General features: G+C 53.3%; 7 protein-coding genes across 7 annotated transcripts; 2 read left to right on the top strand and 5 right to left on the bottom strand.

Moving 5' to 3' along the window:
* Window positions 1-637: 637 nt before the first annotated feature.
* On the bottom strand, window positions 638-1,102 carry CKM354_000372700 (Sm-like protein LSM2; the record flags this gene model as incomplete). The annotated part of the gene is made up of 3 exons (XM_044798941.1): window positions 638-675; window positions 728-830; window positions 941-1,102. The coding sequence occupies 3 exons, from the start codon at window positions 1,100-1,102 to the stop codon at window positions 638-640; spliced, it is 303 nt and encodes a 100-aa protein (XP_044654876.1).
* A 471-nt stretch (window positions 1,103-1,573) lies between these two features.
* On the bottom strand, window positions 1,574-7,574 carry CKM354_000372800 (uncharacterized protein; the record flags this gene model as incomplete). The annotated part of the gene is made up of 2 exons (XM_044798942.1): window positions 1,574-7,479; window positions 7,550-7,574. The coding sequence occupies 2 exons, from the start codon at window positions 7,572-7,574 to the stop codon at window positions 1,574-1,576; spliced, it is 5,931 nt and encodes a 1,976-aa protein (XP_044654877.1).
* Window positions 7,575-8,703: 1,129 nt separating this feature from the next.
* Window positions 8,704-11,703, top strand: CKM354_000372900 (uncharacterized protein; the record flags this gene model as incomplete). Its single annotated transcript, XM_044798943.1, has 3 exons — window positions 8,704-9,295; window positions 9,433-9,605; window positions 9,673-11,703. The coding sequence occupies 3 exons, from the start codon at window positions 8,704-8,706 to the stop codon at window positions 11,701-11,703; spliced, it is 2,796 nt and encodes a 931-aa protein (XP_044654878.1).
* A 331-nt stretch (window positions 11,704-12,034) lies between these two features.
* Window positions 12,035-12,328, bottom strand: CKM354_000373000 (uncharacterized protein; the record flags this gene model as incomplete). Its single annotated transcript, XM_044798944.1, has 2 exons — window positions 12,035-12,168; window positions 12,250-12,328. 2 exons carry the CDS (start codon window positions 12,326-12,328, stop codon window positions 12,035-12,037), a joined length of 213 nt encoding a protein of 70 aa, XP_044654879.1.
* A 553-nt stretch (window positions 12,329-12,881) lies between these two features.
* Window positions 12,882-14,357, bottom strand: CKM354_000373100 (uncharacterized protein; the record flags this gene model as incomplete). The annotated part of the gene is made up of 3 exons (XM_044798945.1): window positions 12,882-14,068; window positions 14,124-14,298; window positions 14,349-14,357. The coding sequence occupies 3 exons, from the start codon at window positions 14,355-14,357 to the stop codon at window positions 12,882-12,884; spliced, it is 1,371 nt and encodes a 456-aa protein (XP_044654880.1).
* Window positions 14,358-14,794: 437 nt separating this feature from the next.
* CKM354_000373200 (uncharacterized protein) lies at window positions 14,795-16,312 on the top strand (the record flags this gene model as incomplete). The annotated part of the gene is made up of 6 exons (XM_044798946.1): window positions 14,795-14,912; window positions 14,961-14,983; window positions 15,037-15,524; window positions 15,574-15,674; window positions 15,747-15,955; window positions 16,049-16,312. 6 exons carry the CDS (start codon window positions 14,795-14,797, stop codon window positions 16,310-16,312), a joined length of 1,203 nt encoding a protein of 400 aa, XP_044654881.1.
* A 964-nt stretch (window positions 16,313-17,276) lies between these two features.
* Window positions 17,277-18,626, bottom strand: CKM354_000373300 (CCR4-NOT core subunit CAF40; the record flags this gene model as incomplete). Its single annotated transcript, XM_044798947.1, has 4 exons — window positions 17,277-17,490; window positions 17,543-17,918; window positions 17,973-18,128; window positions 18,185-18,626. 4 exons carry the CDS (start codon window positions 18,624-18,626, stop codon window positions 17,277-17,279), a joined length of 1,188 nt encoding a protein of 395 aa, XP_044654882.1.
* Between the last annotated feature and the right edge of the window lie 445 nt (window positions 18,627-19,071).

The following is a 19,071-nucleotide window of genomic DNA, read 5'->3' on the forward strand; positions in this document are numbered from 1 at the left end:
CAGAGAACATGGTGTCGGGAGCCTGCTTGGTTTGGTTCATGGTACGCATATTTTGACAGTTGCTTGTGATTGCCGTGCACACCTCGCGCTACAATGCGCAAGGACAACTAGGCACCTTGCGTGTAGTAAATTATGAACTTCGCCAGGCTCGGCGGGGGCACATTCGCGTCATGAGGCCTCCTCGTGAAGCTCGCAGGCCTGCTGAGAGATGGCAAGCGATGTCGTAGTCCACTTTGAAACAGTAGACTCGTGTTCTGAACGACAAGCTCGTTAGTGCTTTCGGGAAACAATGGTGATCTACAGGAACACTGTAAAAGAAACCAGAACATTCGATAAAGCATGCTATGCACTCTTGTCTTGCTTTCGTGGGACTCGAAGTCCTGCATCGAAGCGACAGTGAGGCAGTATGTGCGCCACGTCGAGAGCACATGCGGCACTTTTGCGTGTCCAGAGGCGAACTGTCGACTTCGCCAGGACCACGCCGCCGGCGCAGCAGCCAAGGTGTTCATCTGTTCACGACCACGAACCTCAGCAAGTCTTAGTTTCAGCGCAGCTCGCAAATCACTGCCCTTGTCACAACATCTTCTTTGTCCAGTGTGTATTTTTGGCCGTCCACGCCTTTCCCCACGCTGCCTCTTCACCCAGCCTTCGCCTTCGCCGCAGTCTGTGAAGCCTCTGCAACCCATTAGTCACTAGTACCCAATCTTTCCAAATCAATTAAACTTACCTCTCCTCGTAGCATCCTCCAACAAAGGCGTATCCACCGCCGCAGCAGGCAAATGCACATATCGCACAACACTGCCTCTAATAAAGACATTCTTGACGGAGCTCTGTCGCAACACAATATCGTCAGCACTCTTTCTATCATTTCTTCTAGATTCCCATGACTGCCGATCCTCTTCCCAATGCCTTCTGTCCTGAGTGTGGGAATTGCACGTACCAAATGTGGATACTTCAATTCCTCCAACACCGAGATATCATCCAGCTTGATGTTCAAATACTGATCCACGCTCTTCAGCGTCCCGCGAATCGAAATGTCGTTTTTCAGTTCCACTGTGACTTCGTGGTTCACGAGCGTTTTGAAGAAGCTGAAGAACAGCATGATTGTCGGTTTTCGTTTCGGTGATTGCGTTCTAGTAGATCGCTAACTCAGATGGAGAAGTGAGTCGATTGTTCGTATGGGTGCTTATTGCGGTCGAGGCGGCGCGTAGAGAGGCGAAGGCGGCATTGGTGAGTGAAGTCGCGAGTGTCGGTCGATCTGAGAAGCTCAGTCTAAGCTTCCAACTGAAGGAACGGAAAGTGTCCCGCGACACGTGACGTGGTTTCGACAACGCGCCCTCTCAGGAAGTGAGGAGCAGGCCAAATGCGATTCTACTTCACTTAAGTTTGCAGGAACAACTGACGAGAAGCATATAGTACTATAAGTCTACGGGGTATCAGAACAACTCGAAAAAGTAAATCAAGTCCTCTCCGTCATTCTTCCTCCTTGACCCGACGGCCCACCTCTTCCAGCTCCTCATCCATATCTATCGTCCATCGTACATCCTCACAAATCAAAACCTCAACCCACCTTCTACTTTCGATCCTGGATAAAACTTAGCCTCTGCTTCAGCGACCCCCTCCTCTCCCGCTTCGGCACATCCAATCCGCCTTTCCCAGCGTCCTCATCATCTTGCTGATTAGCGCGGAAAAAGCTCAACCGACTCGAACTGCGATCTCTCCTTCTCGACTGACTAGCCGGACGAGCCTGTCTCTCACCACCAGCATCATCACCATTCGTCTCTCCCAACAGTCCCTTTCCCTGCTTCGAAAGTCTTCTCTTCAGGAACGAGCCCCTCCGACCCCTACCCTTCTCCTTATCCGTTTCATCTTCTTGCAAGTCTCCTTGTCCAGCGCCCGAATTCGCCTGCTGGTGCTGTTCTATTGCAGCGGCTGTCAGCGCCGCGTGCGCCGCGTCGATGGAATTTCTTGGCGTAACATCTTCCTCCTCATAACGTTCTCGATGCGGGAAAAGGGTGCCCAGCTCATGCGAAAAGGTAGCTTCGAAGCGGGGCACTAATTCTGCTCTTGTAGCGAGGTGCTCGGAGTTCTTGTACAGAGCGAGGCAACGTCTAATGGCCAGTGTATGGTCAAGCAGGGCGACTTGCAAGGCGCTTTGCATGGGCTCGAGTGGAGCGTCATAGGAACGTGCGTAGAGTGAAGGTTCAAGGGATTGGTTGTCCTGGCCATGACCTGCAGGAAGGAGGCCACGGTATCGCGACACACTAGTGCCAGAGTCGGGGTCAACTGAGCTCATCAGGTCTTCACTCAGTCGTGACATGGCACCCTTGTCCTGGCCGCTCGCAATACGCTTCTCCAAAGCTAGCAATTCTTGTGTCTTGCGCGTCGTTCGCTCTACTGCAGCTTCGATCGGTAAGAGGGTGACGGTCTCGATCTTTACAATCTCGCTTCGTCGAAGGATTGTTGGAAACTCGTCCGCAGCAGTGTAGATGACTTTCTCTACAACCTGCTCCGTGATCGGAATGTCGTGCGCGGGATGTCTCGAAGTCATGGCGAATTTTCGCGGGTTCGCTGTCAGATTGAAGTCTCGCACCGCCTGTGATACTTTGGTGCGCTGGTAGACCATGTGCTCAAGGTCCTTGTTGGGACTGACAGCATAGATCTGCAGGAACTGTCCTTCCACGGCAGGCTCAGCACCACCACGCAGGATCTGTGCTGAAGGATAAAGTTGCTGCATGCGATCCTCAAACAGAGCCAGTCTGTCGCTGGGGTAGCCCTCAAAGATGAACTGCTTGTCTCGAAGCGTAGGCGGGAAGCCGAGCCCTCGATATGCCACTCTGAAATATCTGGGGTTCGGACGATCGCCACGCGCAATGCGCTCGTGAACACCGGCAATGGCGCGTTGTGTGCGGGCCAACTTTGCGTAGTCGAAGATATTGGATTCGTAGTGCGTAGCCAGCTCCCGGTATGCCCCAAGCGCTCGCTTCCACGATTGCCCTTTCTCATAATGCTGGCACATCTTGAAATACAGCGCCTCTCTGCGCTCGAAGGCAGTTTGCGCAGGCATTGGAGGATCTTCCAAGGCAGGGAGATGCATGTTGGGATCCCATTCATACCGGTCCGCGTGCATCTGAAGTGCCAGTCCTGCCTCAGTGATGTTGCCAGCTGCGATTTGCATGCCTGCCAATTGGTGCACGTAGCGCGTGTACGCATCTTCGGATTGTACGTCACGCAGAAACTCCATCAGACGCAGGGTATCGACAAGGCGGCTGGCATCGTTGATACCCGCTTTGCTCGAGTGCACGCTGGCCAGCATTTCCAGTAACTCTTGGATCCTGCTAAACATATCAACCACTGCACTGAACAGTGCGCGCTCGCTCGTCTTCTCCAATGGTCGGAAGCGTTCGATCATCTCAGGTACGAAGGTCTTTTGCAGCATTGACTCGGTCACGTTCGTGTCTCTGCATAGCTTGTCCAGGCAGTCGATCATGGCGGTCTGAATGAGTGACAAGTCTTGGTCGATTTGCCAAGCTCCGATGATCATGGCACGCAATACTTCGATAGCGACGGCTCGCAGACTGCCGTGGACGCTGAGGCAAAGCTCGACGATCGGCGCGACCATTTCGGGCACGAACTGCACTTGGTACCCACCCATGCGCTGGTAGCCATACAATTGCTTCTCTTCCTCGTCCGTCTCCCAACCGATCGCTTCCCAACTCCGCTTGAGTAGATCAGCTCCGAGCTCACGAACGTCTCCTGCAATTTTCCAGACTGCTCGTCGCTTCTGCTCTGGGAAAGTTTCCATGGCCAAGATCGGGCTGCTCAAAGTCGCAAACAGTGTATCGAAGTATGTCCGCCACATTGTTGTATCAAACTCGAATGCCTCGCTGGCGTCAGGGGCATATACGTCTGGCAGCCCATCAATCAAGATTTCCTCTATCCGTTCAAGCGCTGTGATGCTGTAGCGATGATGACTGACGAGCAAGCTCAGCCAGCTGCTCGGAAACGCCTGACATGACAAGATGCTCTGGCTGACTTCTAAGGCTTGCATCAGCACAGTAGGTATGTCCACAGTGTTGGAATCAAAATAGAGCTTTCGATCAGAGGAAAGCGCTGCCGCCAAAAGCGCTGCGATTTCGAGCATCGCCTCGTCGACGTCAATGTCTTCGGTCGTCGGTTTCGTTGGAAAAGGATAAGAGGTGGGGAACAGCATGCTGAATACACGTTTGGAATGGCGCGGTTGCTCTTTCAAGACGCCAAAAGACTCAGCCAGTTTGGGCACGTACTGGCAACTTTCTTCGCCAAGGTGTTCCATTTGCGCTGCAACGACCGAGCAGCATAACCGGACTGAATCCCGCCATTGCTGATCAGGTTCTGGTACCCATCCCCAGTAAGGTTCGAGCCAGCTGAAGGTGCTTGCCATGAGATTCGCCCTTGTTTCGGGCGTCTTGAAGATATCGAGGTGACTGTAATTGACCAAGAGAATTAGACGATACAGCGTCATTTTGCCTTTTGCATGAGAGCAAGAATTCATAAGGTCAGTCGCTACTTCCAGGATGTCGTTCGATGACATGATTGGCATCAGTTCTGGCAGCCATGTGTGGAAGCGCTGGATCAGTAGCGTTTGTGTGCCCAGCAACACTGGCATAGGATTGCGCAGCAATGCCATGATGGCGACGAAGAACTTCTGCAATTCACGTCTAAGCTCACCCTGACGATCAGCCGGCAGGATGCTGTTGTGCTCTTCCTCATCCACGCTTCCGGGCGAGTGCTTCATCGAATCAATGATCAGCTTCAGCATCTGGTCACCAACCTTCAGAGCGGCACGGAGCTTCCGGGAAGACTCAGGGTCCATGTTGCGGGCGACAAGTCGATGAAATGCGCGAACCAGTGCTTTGCTTGCTCGCGGCCAGTCGTGCCTTGTCATAGCATATTCCTCAATGATGTTACCCAGTTCAAAGCGCTTGTCCCGACCGATGCCGAGAATGACCACGAAATTGTAAAACACCAGGTCCTCGTACTCTTCAACTTCATCGTACTCGTGCAGAATCTCAAACATGACCCCAAAGACGTCGTGCAGCAGTTTCACGATTTCGATCTCTGGCACAAACGGAAAGCGACCCAGGAATTCCTTCAGTCCTTCGCCGTGGTAATTTCGCCAGTGCAATACGCCAAGAAGTGTTGGGTCCTGTGAATACTCTGTGCTGCAGAGGTATGTTCTCAATGCTATGGTGGCTGCCGCTGCCTGAGAAGGATCGCTTTTGTCGTGCCACGGTGGCAGAGCCAAATACGCGCCCTTGCCGTTGATTATGCTGCTCGAGTATTCATCGTAGACGTACAGAGACATCTGATGCTCCCCATCACGTACGAAGGCATCGAACTCCCATAAAGGTAACCACGCGAGCGCGAAAGGAAAGTTGGGATAATCTGCAATGCTCATCACGACATGGCTGCCCGGAACTTCCTCTGCAGGTATGGCCAGTCTGATGGTCTGGTTCCAGCCTTCTCCGCGCTCGATGCCAGTCGTGCGCCATGCGGTGTGACCTTCGTGGTTCGCGGACGGGAATATGCACCCTTCAAAGCGCTCTCCACTGGCTTTGCGAACCTCCAGAGTGAGCTGTAAATTTGAGAGGCTTGTTTGGGTACGTTGGTTGAGCGGCACTGCACCGTATTTGGAATGTGCGAGGGTGGAACTGCGTTGTAAGCGTGGTTCGGTCAACGTGAGATAGATGTCGCTTCGCTTTTCCGTCGGCACGCCAGAGAAACCGAGTTTAGGAGTCATCAGAACATTGTGTAGCAATGTCGGAGTGTCGCGAACGAGACCTGCTAAATCTGCTGTTGCGAACGCTTGCACAAAGACATCCAGACGTTTGATCAACCCGACACGGGAATAGCCACGACTTGCGCTGCGAGTTAGGTCCCGCACGATCTCTAGCCAGTCTTCGTCCTCGTCGTGCTTGTCGTCAGCAACAGAAGAGTTGGGCGTCCAAAGCGAGACCGTCGTTTCTATGCTCGTGCTGCCCTGAGCAAAGCGGGTCACGTCGATGGCTCCGACGCCCACGCAGCGCCGCACGAGTTTCGTTTCGCCTGCCGTGTCCGAGCCAGCTTTTCCACCAGAAGTGCCAGTCCTGTCCGATCGCTGGGACTGCGATGTTCCGGGCCGGGAAGGCACATTGGAACCATTACGTCCGTGGTCGCTCTTTTTCCTCGTGCTGCCAAACACACTGAGCCGTCCCTTCGAACTTCCCTGAGAGCCACCATGCGCGTTGCTTGTCAGAGCGGGCTTCTGCGCGTGATTGATCCCTTGACCATAGACTGCCGACCTCACAGGTTCGTCCCGCATCAACTTGAAGACGACGTACAAGGAGCGTGACGCTGCGCCTGTGCCAACATCCGCATTGCTCAAGTTCACGAACAGTGTCTGCGGCTGGTCCTCGGGCGCGGCAGAGGGCTCTTCTGGTAGAGGTACCGAGATGGCAAAGTTCTCACTCAGGGGCTGTGGTTTCTCACCATGCTCCTTGGTGAAGAGACTGACGTGAAGCGTTCCTGGATGTTCTGCATCAGCGACCAGGTTGCGCGCATCCACCAGAAGATGGTGTAGCATGTGCTTGTCTGTCACGGGCTTCGGAGGTCTGTCAAGTATGCTCATGTTCGCTTGCAGCTTGGTCATCTCAATGACGGAGTCGTCTGCAGTCAGGATGCGACCATTTTCTGTGGGACTCCGGACGATGACCTCTTCGCTCAGCATCTTGTTGCCAGCAACAAGATCCCACACCGTGTCTTCTCGCAGCACTACGAGCTCTTTCTGAGTCAAGACATCGTGCATGAGCTGACTTCTCGCAGTGTCCACTCTCTTGACGAGCTGCTCAACCTTTGCAAGCTGGGTATATCCTCGCGCCAGGAGCAGGTCGTGCAGACGTGCATCGTGCCATTCTCGCAAGCAGGATGCGATTTCGTCTATCAGAGGCTCGGTCGCTGACAGGCTGGACTCATCTCCCACGCGCAGGAGAGGGACGGGTGCCAGGGGCTTGGGCGCGCCAGGAGCTCGAGGTAGAGGCTCGTCTGACAGAAATATCGACTTTCGCTCTTTCCTCAGACTGCGTGTGCTCTGCTTCTTGCTCAATCGCTGGCTCTTCCGACGCGCAGCCAATGCCTGACTCTTCCTCCGCTGGCGCGGGTCCTCAATGTTGTCTGTCGCTTCATCTTCTTCGTTCCCATCGGGCAATTTCCCCTCGCCTAGGTATTCGCGGACTTCGACGCAGTTGGCAGGAAAGATTCCGGAGAAGACGCGATGCTCCAACTGCTGGCCGCGATCACTGGTGAGGCCCGCCAGCAGCGACGGCGGGGCCACCAGGTATCCTCGATACCACTCATTTCGAGAGCCACCTTGTTCGATGACATAGATGTGGTCGCCAATCTGCAGGGGGAGATCGTACTTTTCACTTGCAGTGAAGGGAGCAGTAGCAATAGCAAATGCGACTTGGCGGAATGGTGAGCACGTGCAGATAGACGTGGAGGAGGCATTGGAATGCAAGCTGATTCTTCTTACCTGAAGGAAGCGGCTTCCACGGCATCGCTCTAACGTAAATAAAGTGACTGGGCTGTAAATAGAGGCAGTGAGCTCATCGCGTCGTCTGGCGCATCTGGAGGGTGGTAAGCTGTGCTGGAGAGGAATCCAATGGTGCTGCCGCTGGTGAGCTGCTCGGCTCTCGTGCTGCTGGACGAGGCGGAGTCGAAGGCGCGCTGAGGACGATGCAATGAACGAGGGACTGCTATACCAACTGCACCAAGAATCGCCCGCGCGCACGCGTCAATCTTAACGCACGAGGAGAGGGACGAGAGCTGCAGTAGTGAAGGGACGTCTGTGCGCGCACAAGCTCAAACGGCGTGGCGAGCACATGAATCGTACTCCCGAGGCCATCGCCGCGCTCATTTGCTGTCTCGTCCCACGCTCGCGACGCCGACCCGCGACGCAAATTTGCGAGTTCGAGGGAGGAGGAGCAGCTGGTATCGTGCGGACTGCGAGCGCGGGCTGGCGGCCGGGAGCAGTGGCACCGGCAGCACGTCAGTGTACAGCAGAAGCAGCGTGCGGAGGGAGATGAAACCAGACGCCGACACGTCTGTCCGCCGGCCGACGCGAGATGAAACGCGTCCACGCCCACGCCCACGGCGCCCAGCGCGCCCTCGTATGTCCTTTCCCTGCACATCAACCTCGCTCGCCTGCTTCTGCCTTCCGGCTGCACGACTGCCGTCCCCGTCGCCGATGCCTTGCCTCATGCCGGCTCTCTGCTGTGGCTCTCTGCTGTGGCTCTGCCTCCCGGCCTGCGGCACCGTTTCGCCAACGTCACTGCAGCGGAGCGGAGCGGAGCGGGGAGCGGGCATGCCTTCCCTGCGTCACTACAGAGGACAGCAGCAACGCGTAGTGGAGAGACGTGCTGGCAAGACATCATTCCATTGACAGCTCGACGATCCATTCTGCTTACAACACGCACCACCGCCCTCCGTGCTCTGTTCGTGAGGAGGCTCCGCCGCCGTCCCACTCTCCCCGCAGAACCATTGGCCTCTGGTGCAACGTCACATTGCTTGCTGCATTCACCCATCACTGCCGACGAATAAGCACTAGCTTTCTGTATGGGAGATATATTGCTGCCGCTGATGGCCAAGGCTTGTGAGTCTTGATCGTTCTTGTCATTGACCGCAGCCATGCGCCTCTTTCGCTATGCCCTGGCACTTGCACATCTGCTAAGCCTACCGACCTATGCCCAGCGAGTCATCAGTCTTGTCGGCGACGACTGGACACTGTCAAATCCTCTATTGAATATCTCGTTACCGGCAAAACTTCCCAGTCAAGCAACCCTCGATCTCTACGACAACCAGGTCATTGGCGATCCTCTCTTCGGCCGAAACAGCTATGGTCTTCGTTTCATCGTCTGGCAGAATTGGACATACATATCTGCTCCCATCTCCGGTCTCTCTTCCAACGCCAGCAGCACATGGCTACTCTTCAATGGTCTCGACACCTTCACCAGCATCTCCTTCTGCGGACAGCACGTTGCCAGCACGAATAATCAGTTTCGCCAGTACTGGTTCGATGTATCGAAATTCTTGACCAATTGCGCAGAAGAAAACAGAATCCTTGACATCAACTTCGGTTCGGCGGCGAACATCGCCGACGAGATCGCCAATCAGCCCGGGCAGGAGACTTGGGCTGATGGAATCCAGCAATTGTACCAGTTCCCCAACAGATGGTTCGTCCGTAAAGAACAGAACGATTTCGGATGGGATTGGAGTGCCGGTAAGTGATAAATGCGATGCTTTCTCCGATGTCCCTGGCAGTCGGACAACCCAATTTACAGCGACTTAGCTTTGGGCACACTCAGCTCACAGGGATTCGTATCAGCCACAAGCTAACCTTTCATCGCTGTATTATAGGGTTCGTCCCTGCAGGACCATGGCAGCCAGCATGGATTGTACAGCTGGAAGACAGAGAAGTGCACATACGCAACAGCTTGGTCGACATCTATCGCCAAGGTCAACTAAACAACCTCCCACCCGACCAGAATAAGCCATGGGTCGTCAATGCGAGCTTGGACTACTTTGGCAATGTAAGTCTGCTTTTGCGGTATCAGCATCAGGGATACATATATCTACTTACGCTCCCCGGTACTCCAGGTTACCGATTCAGCAAGTCTGAAATACAAACTCACGAGCATCGATAATGCTACCATTGCAAGTGGTGATCTTACAGGTGTCAATATTACCGACACCGCAGTTACTGGATCCACCATAGTTCCGCAAGAAGATGTCGAGTTGTGGTGGCCAGTCGGGATGGGGCCCCAAACTCTCTACTACATCACCATCGAGCTTGTGTCGGGAACTGGGCAGAAACTGGCCTCAGTGAGTAAGAGAGTGGGCTTTAGAACCATTGTGCTCAATGGCAACCCTGTCAGCGAGGCGGAGATGGCCAGAGGCATTGCGCCCGGCAATAATTGGCATTTCGAGATCAACGCCCAGCCATTCTTTGCAAAAGGATCCAACTTCATTCCGCCTGATGAGTTCTGGCCCCGAGTAACGCCACAGCGCATCTCCGATTTGTTTGACACTGCAATCGCTGGGAACCAGAATATGCTGCGAATTTGGTCCAGCGGCGCGTATTCGCCAGACTTCATGTATGACCTCGCCGACGAGAAGGGATTACTCCTGTGGTCCGAGTTCGAGTTTGGCTGCGCACTCTATCCCGCAGATCCGGAGTTTCTTGAGAATGTTCGAGCTGAAGCAGAGTACCAAGTCCGGCGAGTCAATCATCACCCGTCTCTCACTTTCTGGGCTGGTGGTAACGAGCTCGAGAATCTTGAGCTCCCTAATGCCAACCGCTCCTCGCCCGAGGAATATCCACGACTGGTCGGCGAGTATGAAGCACTTTTCCTGCACACCCTATTGCCAGCAGTCTACGAGAACAGCAAAAGTATCAGCTACCAACCCAGTTCTACCTCCAATGGCTGGCTATCACTCAACCACAGCGCTCCTGCAAAGGAGATCATGATTCAACGATACAACAATAAGACCCAAGGAGCCGTGTATGGAGAAACAGACTACTACAATTACAACTCTTCATATCTCGGCAACACCACATCATATCCTGTTGGCCGCTTTTCCAACGAATTTGGCTATCACAGCATGCCTTCACTCCAGAGTTGGCGGCAGCAAATCTCCGAAAAAGACCTTCAATTTAACAGTACTACAATACTTTTGAGGAATCAGCACAATCCGAATTCTGACCTCGACATTTACAACTTGACCAACTCGCGCGTAGGTCAAGGACAGATGACAACGGCGGTCGAATATTGGTATCCCATACCCGAGAAGACGGATCCCATTGCGAACTTCTCCGCTTGGTGCCACGCAACACAGATCTTCCAAGCAGAATTCTATCGCTCCCAAATCGAATTCTACAGACGTGGCAGCGGTCTTCCCAACCGGTGTCTCGGCTCTCTGTATTGGCAGCTCGAAGACATCTGGGTCGCTCCTACCTGGGCAGGCGTGGAGTACGATGGCCGCTGGAAAGTTCTTCACTATGTCGCCAAAGACGCATACTCACATGTCATTGTTGCGCCTTACTTTGATCGAGCGACCGGGAACCTCAGCGTCTGGGCCACGTCCGACCTTTGGGAAGATGTCAGTGGGTCGGCGACCTTTGCATGGTATAACTGGCAGGGCGAGAAGCTTGACATCCAAATGGATGAGTCCAGAGATGTGACTATTGGTGCGATCAACAGCACCCAGGTGATCCAGACCAACACCACTGAGATCTTGTCGTCTTCCGACCACAACAATGCAATTCTTCGAATGGAGATTCAAGTCGAAGGACGATTGCCAAATTCCAACACGACGGAGACCTTCACACACGCCAGCTTCTTCACTCCTGGTGCCTTGAAAGATGCACAGCTCGTCGATCCAGGCTTACAGCTTTCCTATGATGGATCTTCAAAAAAGTTCTCTGTGACGGCGACCCAAGGCGTTGCAGCTTGGGTGTGGCTCGACTACCCTTCTGGAGCGGTCGTTCATTTCGAGAGCAATGGATTCTGGTTAGGAAAGAATGAAACGAGAGAAATTGGATTTACGGTGCAGAAAGATGAGACGTATGGCACGTGGAAGGATGGGGTCACGGTGGAGAGTATGTGGAATCAGACGTTGAGTACTTGACCGAGTATGTGTACACAGTCTCATCGCGAGCGCTTACACACGAATTCTTGATGTACAGCGATTCAAGTTCAAAATGTTGGAAGAATGTCTCCTCCGAATTGTGCATATCGTTCATCGATTCGTTCATTCGTTAAGTCTGCACCAACTCGTAGTTCGTAAAGTCTGCACCAACTCGTAACCGTGAATACCTCTGAATGCAACTACCTCTAGGTGCAAGCGCCTAGTCAGATTGGCTCTCAATCCATGAAAAGCTTTGCTGATTGGCTTAGCGACCTTCGGTCGCACTCAGAGGTAGTTGGGTTCAGAGGTATCCACGGTTACTGGTAACTTTCTACTTCTTCTCCGGCTCCCCCTTCTGGGCCTTATTCTTGTTATCTCCCGTATCCTTATAATCTCCTCCTTGGGCTTCATATCGCCTTGCCATCTCGCCAGCTTTCCACGCGGACCACTTGCCTGCGCCGCCGCCTATCACCACGTGTCAGCGAATGCACGTTATAACATAAACGACGAGCAGTCGTCCTTGGGGCATGGAAGCCCATAGGTTACCTTTTTCCTCTGCTTTAACTTCCTCCTTGATCTTCTCTCTCAACTCCGGATCCGTAGGCTCGCCTTTCGAAGAGGGCATTTTGAGAGTTGTTGTTGAGGTGTAAAAGTACTTGGATTGACGTTCGGATTGGTTGTGGTAGATTTGTATCACGCAGAGGAAAGCCTTATCGCGATGAAATACTTGAGTCTTTCGAGGGATAAATTTAGGGACAGAAAAGTGCTTGAGATGCATGCACCACTTCTTATGCTTCCAATGTCAAGGCGTTGCGTACTGCATATGTCATACTATCCTCCTACCTTTCTTTCTTCGTAGGAGACTATCTTGATGGTTCGTTGCGAAGACAAAAAGTCATGATGTCAGCGCGGATCATTATTCAATGGGTTGGATTTAGTGGTTGGTGGCTAGGAGCACAGGAACAAAGGAAAGGGTAGCTTCGATCTGTGCCAGATCGTGCGCTTATGCAGGTACTGAGCTTGGGCTTTGAGATCCGATCTGAAGAAGATCATACTTGTGTGGCCTTGCTAACTGTATTATTGTTCAATCTGTACAACTCCAAGCAAAACTATAATGGTATCTCTGTCATCGCTAATGGAAAAGTAGCTACACGAACGAGTGGTCGAAGCAATGGTGGTCACTTCTTGCCACGCGTTGATTTGCGCTCTCCAGGCGTCGCTGGTTTGGCCTCTTTCTTTGGTGCTGCCTTAGTTTTCTTGCCCTTTCCAGCCTCTGGCTCGTCCTTCACTTTATTGCGCGAAGACTGTCGTTCGCCGGGCAGCACAGGTTTCGCTTCCTTCATCGATTTCTTGAGAGTAGTCTTTGCCTTTTTGGCCTTGGGTTCCTCAACCTCGCTTTCAGCATCTTCGTCGTCAACAGGCTCGGCTTTGACTTTCTTGCCACGAGGTATTGTCTTCACTACGGGCTCAGCTTCCTCAGTTGTCTCTGCCTTAGCGTTCCTGCCACGCTGCTTCTTGGCTGGCAAGACTTCCTCCTCCTCCTCATCATCCTCTTCAGCCTTGGCCTTACGCTTAGCAGCTTTCGTCGTTTTCTTCTCTGCCTTTGCATCTCCATTTGAAGTATCAACGTCACCGGCGACTGCCGCAGTCTTCTTCTGGACAGACGGAACTAATGCAGAAGTCCTGCCACCAACAGTGATGTGTTCGATCTTTTCTCCACTAGGTAGCTTGTTGACATCGCCTTTCTTGCCCTTGTCCCATCGATACTTCATCAGCCATGTCTCTGGGAATTGGGAGCTGTCTGCAAGTGTCTCGCAAGCTGTCGAGACGACGGAGATCATAGCGTCGTGTAATCGCTTGATCTGTGCCTCGTCGAATGTGTTGCTGTACTGTTCCGGATGTAGCTTCGCTTGGTACATGATCTCGTCGGCGACCCAATTGCCAATGCCACTGATGTTGGCTTGATCGAGCAGGAGAGCCTTGACGGGGACTTTCTTCTTGTTGAGGAGCTTTGTCAACCAGGCGACCGTGACGATATCCTTGTCGATGAATGGATCTGGTCCATTCTCCTTCAAGGGGCTGTGCTTCCGAATGTCCCCTGCTTTGCAATCGACAAGACCAATCCTGCCTAATCGCCTTGCGTCGACAAACGCAAGTTCGACAGCCTCTCGATCGCCCTCTGCATCGCACTTGATCAACCATTTCGTCCACTTCTCTTCTGGCGGCCAGCTCTCAGGCTTCTTGTTATCCTCCTTCGCTTGCTTGTAGTACGCAGTCTCTTCAGTGGAACACTTGATCCAACCTGTCATGCCCAAGTGCATGACCGAATGTGGCGGCTTGTCGAAGGTGACGTAGAAGTATTTGCCTGTGCCAGCGTCAGACGCCGAAGCAACAAAACTCCATAGAGATACTGCACATACCTTGTTGTCCAGCCCCAGTGACCTTCTTCCCTGTCAACGCTTTCGCAAAGGTCTCAGCATCCGTGCCTCCCTTCTTGCCGTATACTATTGTGTCTTCGAAGCCTTGACATGATGCGATGGTGCGATTGACAAGATGCTTCCGCAGGTAATGCACCATGCGTGCCACTTCTCCAATCTGGAGCTGTCAGCAATGTTTCTCTCGCCGTTCGAGCTTCGAGCCCTTACCTCAGGCATTGTTGCAATATGTACGCTCACTGAGCGGGAGAACAAGAAGAGAATGAATTGCTCTCCAAGGCAGCACGCTTCACGTGCATGGAGCTAGATTCGCTGGCCGAGTGAGACGCGCCTCCTCATCCTCGACGCGCGCGACTCGCGAAGCCGACAACCTTGATGTCATCACATTTCGGCCTCTTCCATCCTGCTCTCTCTCTCAACAACATCATCAGAATGCACAATGCTTGACGCATGGGCCATCAAGTCTGGCCGCGCCCTTCGTGTTTCAAGCTGCATTTCATGACTAACGCCGCCGGTATGCACACCTCTAGTTCGGCTTGAGCTGCCCGAAGCGGCGGGGACCACGGCGTAGATAAGCACGATGCTGCTCAGGCTAAGTAGTTTCTGTTAATCATGATCCAATTCTCCTCTTCTTGGCTCTCAGAACTCCTCGCAAGATGATCGTGAAGACGATAGTACTGGGTGCTATTGCCAGCCTCGTCGCTGGTCATGCGGGGCACAATCATGGCGAGAAGTACGAACAGAAGAAATTTGTAGGCGAAACGAAAGAGGACTGTCAGTATGTCTTGGGCGCTGGAAACATACAATGCTGAAGAATCGTAGTGGACGCAAAATGGGGCACAGACGTATGTGTCCAAACATAACAACAGCCGGTAGCATGCCATTGACTCTGCTCAAGTGGGGTTTCAGCGGCATCAGCACGTTCGCCCATCTGCCACACACGAGATGTCTCCAGAATCCAGATCAACAATTCGACATTGCAATCCTTGGTGCCCCATTCGATACCGCAGTGACCTACCGACCAGGAGCCAGATTCGGCCCACGAGCTATCCGAGCTGCTGCTGGCCGTCAAACAGCTTTCCGCGGCTACAATCCTCGAGCTGGAATTAACCCATACTCAAGCTGGGCGGAGATTATCGACTGCGGTGACATTCCCATCTCTCCATTCGACAATGCTCTCGCACTCCGCCAGATGACGGAAGCCTTCACGAACCTGGCTCACAGCACAGCTCCCAAGCACAATGCGAATTCGAACATCAAGTATCGAAATACTCCAAAGCTGCTGACCTTGGGCGGCGATCACTCGATTGCTCTGCCAACACTACGAGCTTTAAATCAGATCTACGGGCCCGTGGCAGTCGTTCACTTCGACGCACACCTCGATACGTAGGTCTCTGCATCTGTCGGGTCAAGAATACCACTAAATATACAACAGATGGCACCCAGCCAAATATCCTTCAGCCTGGATTGACTCCTCTAACCCCAACGAGCAATCCTTCTTCACCCATGGCACCATGTTCTGGGTAGCCCACAATGGTAAGGTGCCAAAACTTTCCGCCTACGTGTCTCGTTCATTCGTGCACGTTGCTAAGTCCTCTGCCTAAACAGAGTCCTTGATCCGCAAATCCTCCTCTGTCCATGCAGGCCTTCGAACCCGCCTCTCCAGCCCGGAAGACAATGACGACGACACAGAACAAGGCTGGACAAGAATCGCCTGCGACGACATCGACGACATTGGAACCAAAGGCATCGTTGAAAAGATCCTATCAGTTGTCGGAACTGAAACTCCAGTTTACTTGTCCATCGATATCGATGTGGTATGTGAACACCCCATCTGCTAGCATCTTATCTCCCGTTTGAACATAATTCTCTATCCGAAGCTTCTTTACTTACTTTCTATCTCATCACAGATCGACCCCGGCCTCGCACCAGGCACCGGAACCCCCGAACCAGGCGGCTGGACGACCCGCGAGCTCATCCGCGTCCTCCGCGGAATCGAAAACTTGAACGTTGTTGGTGCAGACGTTGTTGAAGTCTCTCCAGCATATGACGGAACGGGCGAAGTCACAGCTCTGGCCGCCGCACAGATCGCGTTCGAGATCCTGACGAGTATGGTCAAGAAGGGATTAATTGGCGACGAGGGAGCGGGGAAGCAGGGACGCGATGAGTTGTGACGGGAAGATGAGCACGAAGGCGGTGATCGGTGCTGAGAGCCGCTATTGTGCGGGATGGATCCAGGGCATAAGCTGGATCAGCTTTTCAAGTTCATGTTCGTCTGTAAAGAGATAACCAGTATTGAGAAAACCAAATCTATTCGTTCACTTTTGCTTCTGTCTCTCTCGACACGCTCTGACTCCCGAGACGTGACCCCAATAATACATTTCGCACACAAGCTTGGCACAGCGCAGCATAGCACAGCAGAGAGCATGATAGTCTTCGTCCTTGTTCCGCATCCGCAACCTCTCTGACCATAAGCTCCAGCTCCCTTTCATCGTCATAAAAAGAAGAACCATATCTACACATTTCCTTCATTCGTTTCCATCTCGCCTCCCTCGCACTCATCCATTGTTCGTTTATTTCCCCTCAATAACCAAAGTATGTCGTGTGCTGCGCTCGCGCCCCTTTGTTGGTGGTGATGACGGTTTGAACTCCCTAGCTTTACAGTGTGTCCACCACAGACAGTCAAAAACGCCGATTTCGAAAATGCTCATTTGTTCCCTCTCCCCGATGATGATGATGATGATGATTGATCTTTTTTGTTCTCTTCGAAAAGCCCGCGAAAACGAAGCAACTTAAAGCAAAGGGGGTATAAGAAGAAACAGGTTGCCTCGCCGCCGCATCAAAGCAGGCAGGCAGAGACGACAGAAGTAGAAGGAATGTCGCTGGTGAGTTTGGTGTGTTACTGATGGTAGCCATGAGTCCACTGTGCTGGAGAAGGCCGAGAACGTCGCCGCCCGGTAGCGCCCACAGGAGAGATATCGCTTCAGACCAAATCTAGTTATTCCAGATGGATCATGCAGGGGCGTGTTAAACCGGCAAAGCTCCTCCGAAAGGACGCGGATAAAGGGCATTCGCAAGTTCCCACGACTCCAACTAGAACATCGGACCAGGAGGAAGACAGTGTCGGCTCGGGTCGAACTAGGACATCGCGCCAGGAAGAAGACTGTGTTGTCCATGTCCGTAAGCTCCGGTGATAGGCGCTTCGGCGCCATCTGACAGAGCCAGAAGCAGCTGCGCCAGGCAACGCTTGGTCGCAGCATCGTCTCTCAAGACTGGCGAAAATGTTGCATCGCGCAGTGGCTCTGGTAGACACTGGCGGAGCGCTTCCCGAGCACGAGCATTATCCGACAATCTTTTAATTATCAGCGTGGCAACGCGTGTGAAAAAGCGCGTGATCGACTTACCGCAGAAAACATCGCACTACGTGCTTGAGTAAGCGCACAGTCTGTTGATCGACCAACTGAGTGACCATGTTGCTCAGGACCGTTCCCACGGCATAGAAGCGCTCGTAAGTCTGGCAGATGTATTGCAGACCCATGTCATCAAGCAAGATTTTCTGGACAATGAAGATGGCGACTGTCTTACTGAGCTCCGATCCGGTTTCCATAATTCGAAGGCAGAGTGGGATGATCTCGGTAGTCAACAAGAAGTTGATGACCTCAGAACTGTCATTCTTGACGAGCGCGCCGATGACACCCAGAGAGGTCAGTCGCAAATATTCAAACGGTCTGGATTTGGAGGTTGTATTGAGGAACGGGTATAGGAAGAGCGGGATGTGAGCTGCGCTATCGTTAGCATCGTTCGGAAAAAGCATTTCTGTAAGATCAGCCATACCATTCAGGAAGAGTCCTCTGGTCTCGCCATGGCTCGCCACGCATTGCAACAGGGCGAGCGCATTGCAAACACGATTGGATGCGGCTGCTGTGAGCTGACTGGGGTTCAGCAGCGGGTATACTGATATAATCTCTTGTAGCAGAGACGTCATGACGCCTAGGGTAAGGTGTAAGTGTGCCATCTCTCCAACTCCGCTACCGCGTCGCACTCACCAAAAGAGTGCCACAGTATGAGCGCCAGCTCAGGAACCTGCTCTCGCTTCTTGCTTAGTTCCAACAAAGCGGCCTCACGTGTCTCGGGTCGCAGGACTTGAGAGATCCAGTCCAGCACTCGGCGGTTGTCTTCGCTCATGTTCTCGCCTGAGCCCATCCCGCCGCCATGCTCAGCGCCAGCACCACCGCCTAGAGCACCTCCAACGAGCGCAGAGGCGCCGTTCATCGCGTTACCGCCTGGGTTGCCGTTGCCGTTGTTCTGGCCCGCGGCGCTCATCGCTCGTCCGTAGTGCTGCTGCTGGGCTGCGACGGCGTTGGCCGCAGCGGCAGCTTGCGTCTGCGCAGCATAGTGATGTTGCTGCTGTGCCTGGCTTGGGTGGTGTTGCCAGTCGGGTTGCCCTCCGCCATGATATGCGTTCTGTTGCGAGAAGGCGCCATGCATGTTGGATGGGTTCTGGCGGCGCTGAGGCCCATGCATGCCCCTTGTGTGCGCCGCGAAGGGCGTCTTGTCGTCAGGTGGAAAGGATGTCTCGTCGTCGCCGCGAAATCGGTGCCGTGGTCGTCGTGGGTTGTGAGGGTGGAAGGGAGGAGTGTTGCATGCTCAGTCTGGAGAGCAAGATCGAGCTCGGATTCGAGTCTCGTCGGACAAGCTGATCTCAACTGAACAAGCTTTGACCCACTGCGGCCCTGCCGAATCACTTACTTACAGCATCACGGCACGATCCTCACCTTGAACACACATTGTCTTCAGAGATTAAGGTTGAAGGCGACGTGAGTTGAGCAGCTACGAACTGATAAGAATGAGTGAGAGATGTCAGTTTCAGTCGTTTTCAGGCTCAAAAGGAGGAGCGAGTTGTCATCACATGGCCGTGATCGACCATCCGCGC

This window comes from Cercospora kikuchii, assembly GCF_019650295.1.
Source record: "Cercospora kikuchii DNA, contig_00002, whole genome shotgun sequence".
NCBI lineage: Eukaryota > Fungi > Ascomycota > Dothideomycetes > Mycosphaerellales > Mycosphaerellaceae > Cercospora > Cercospora kikuchii.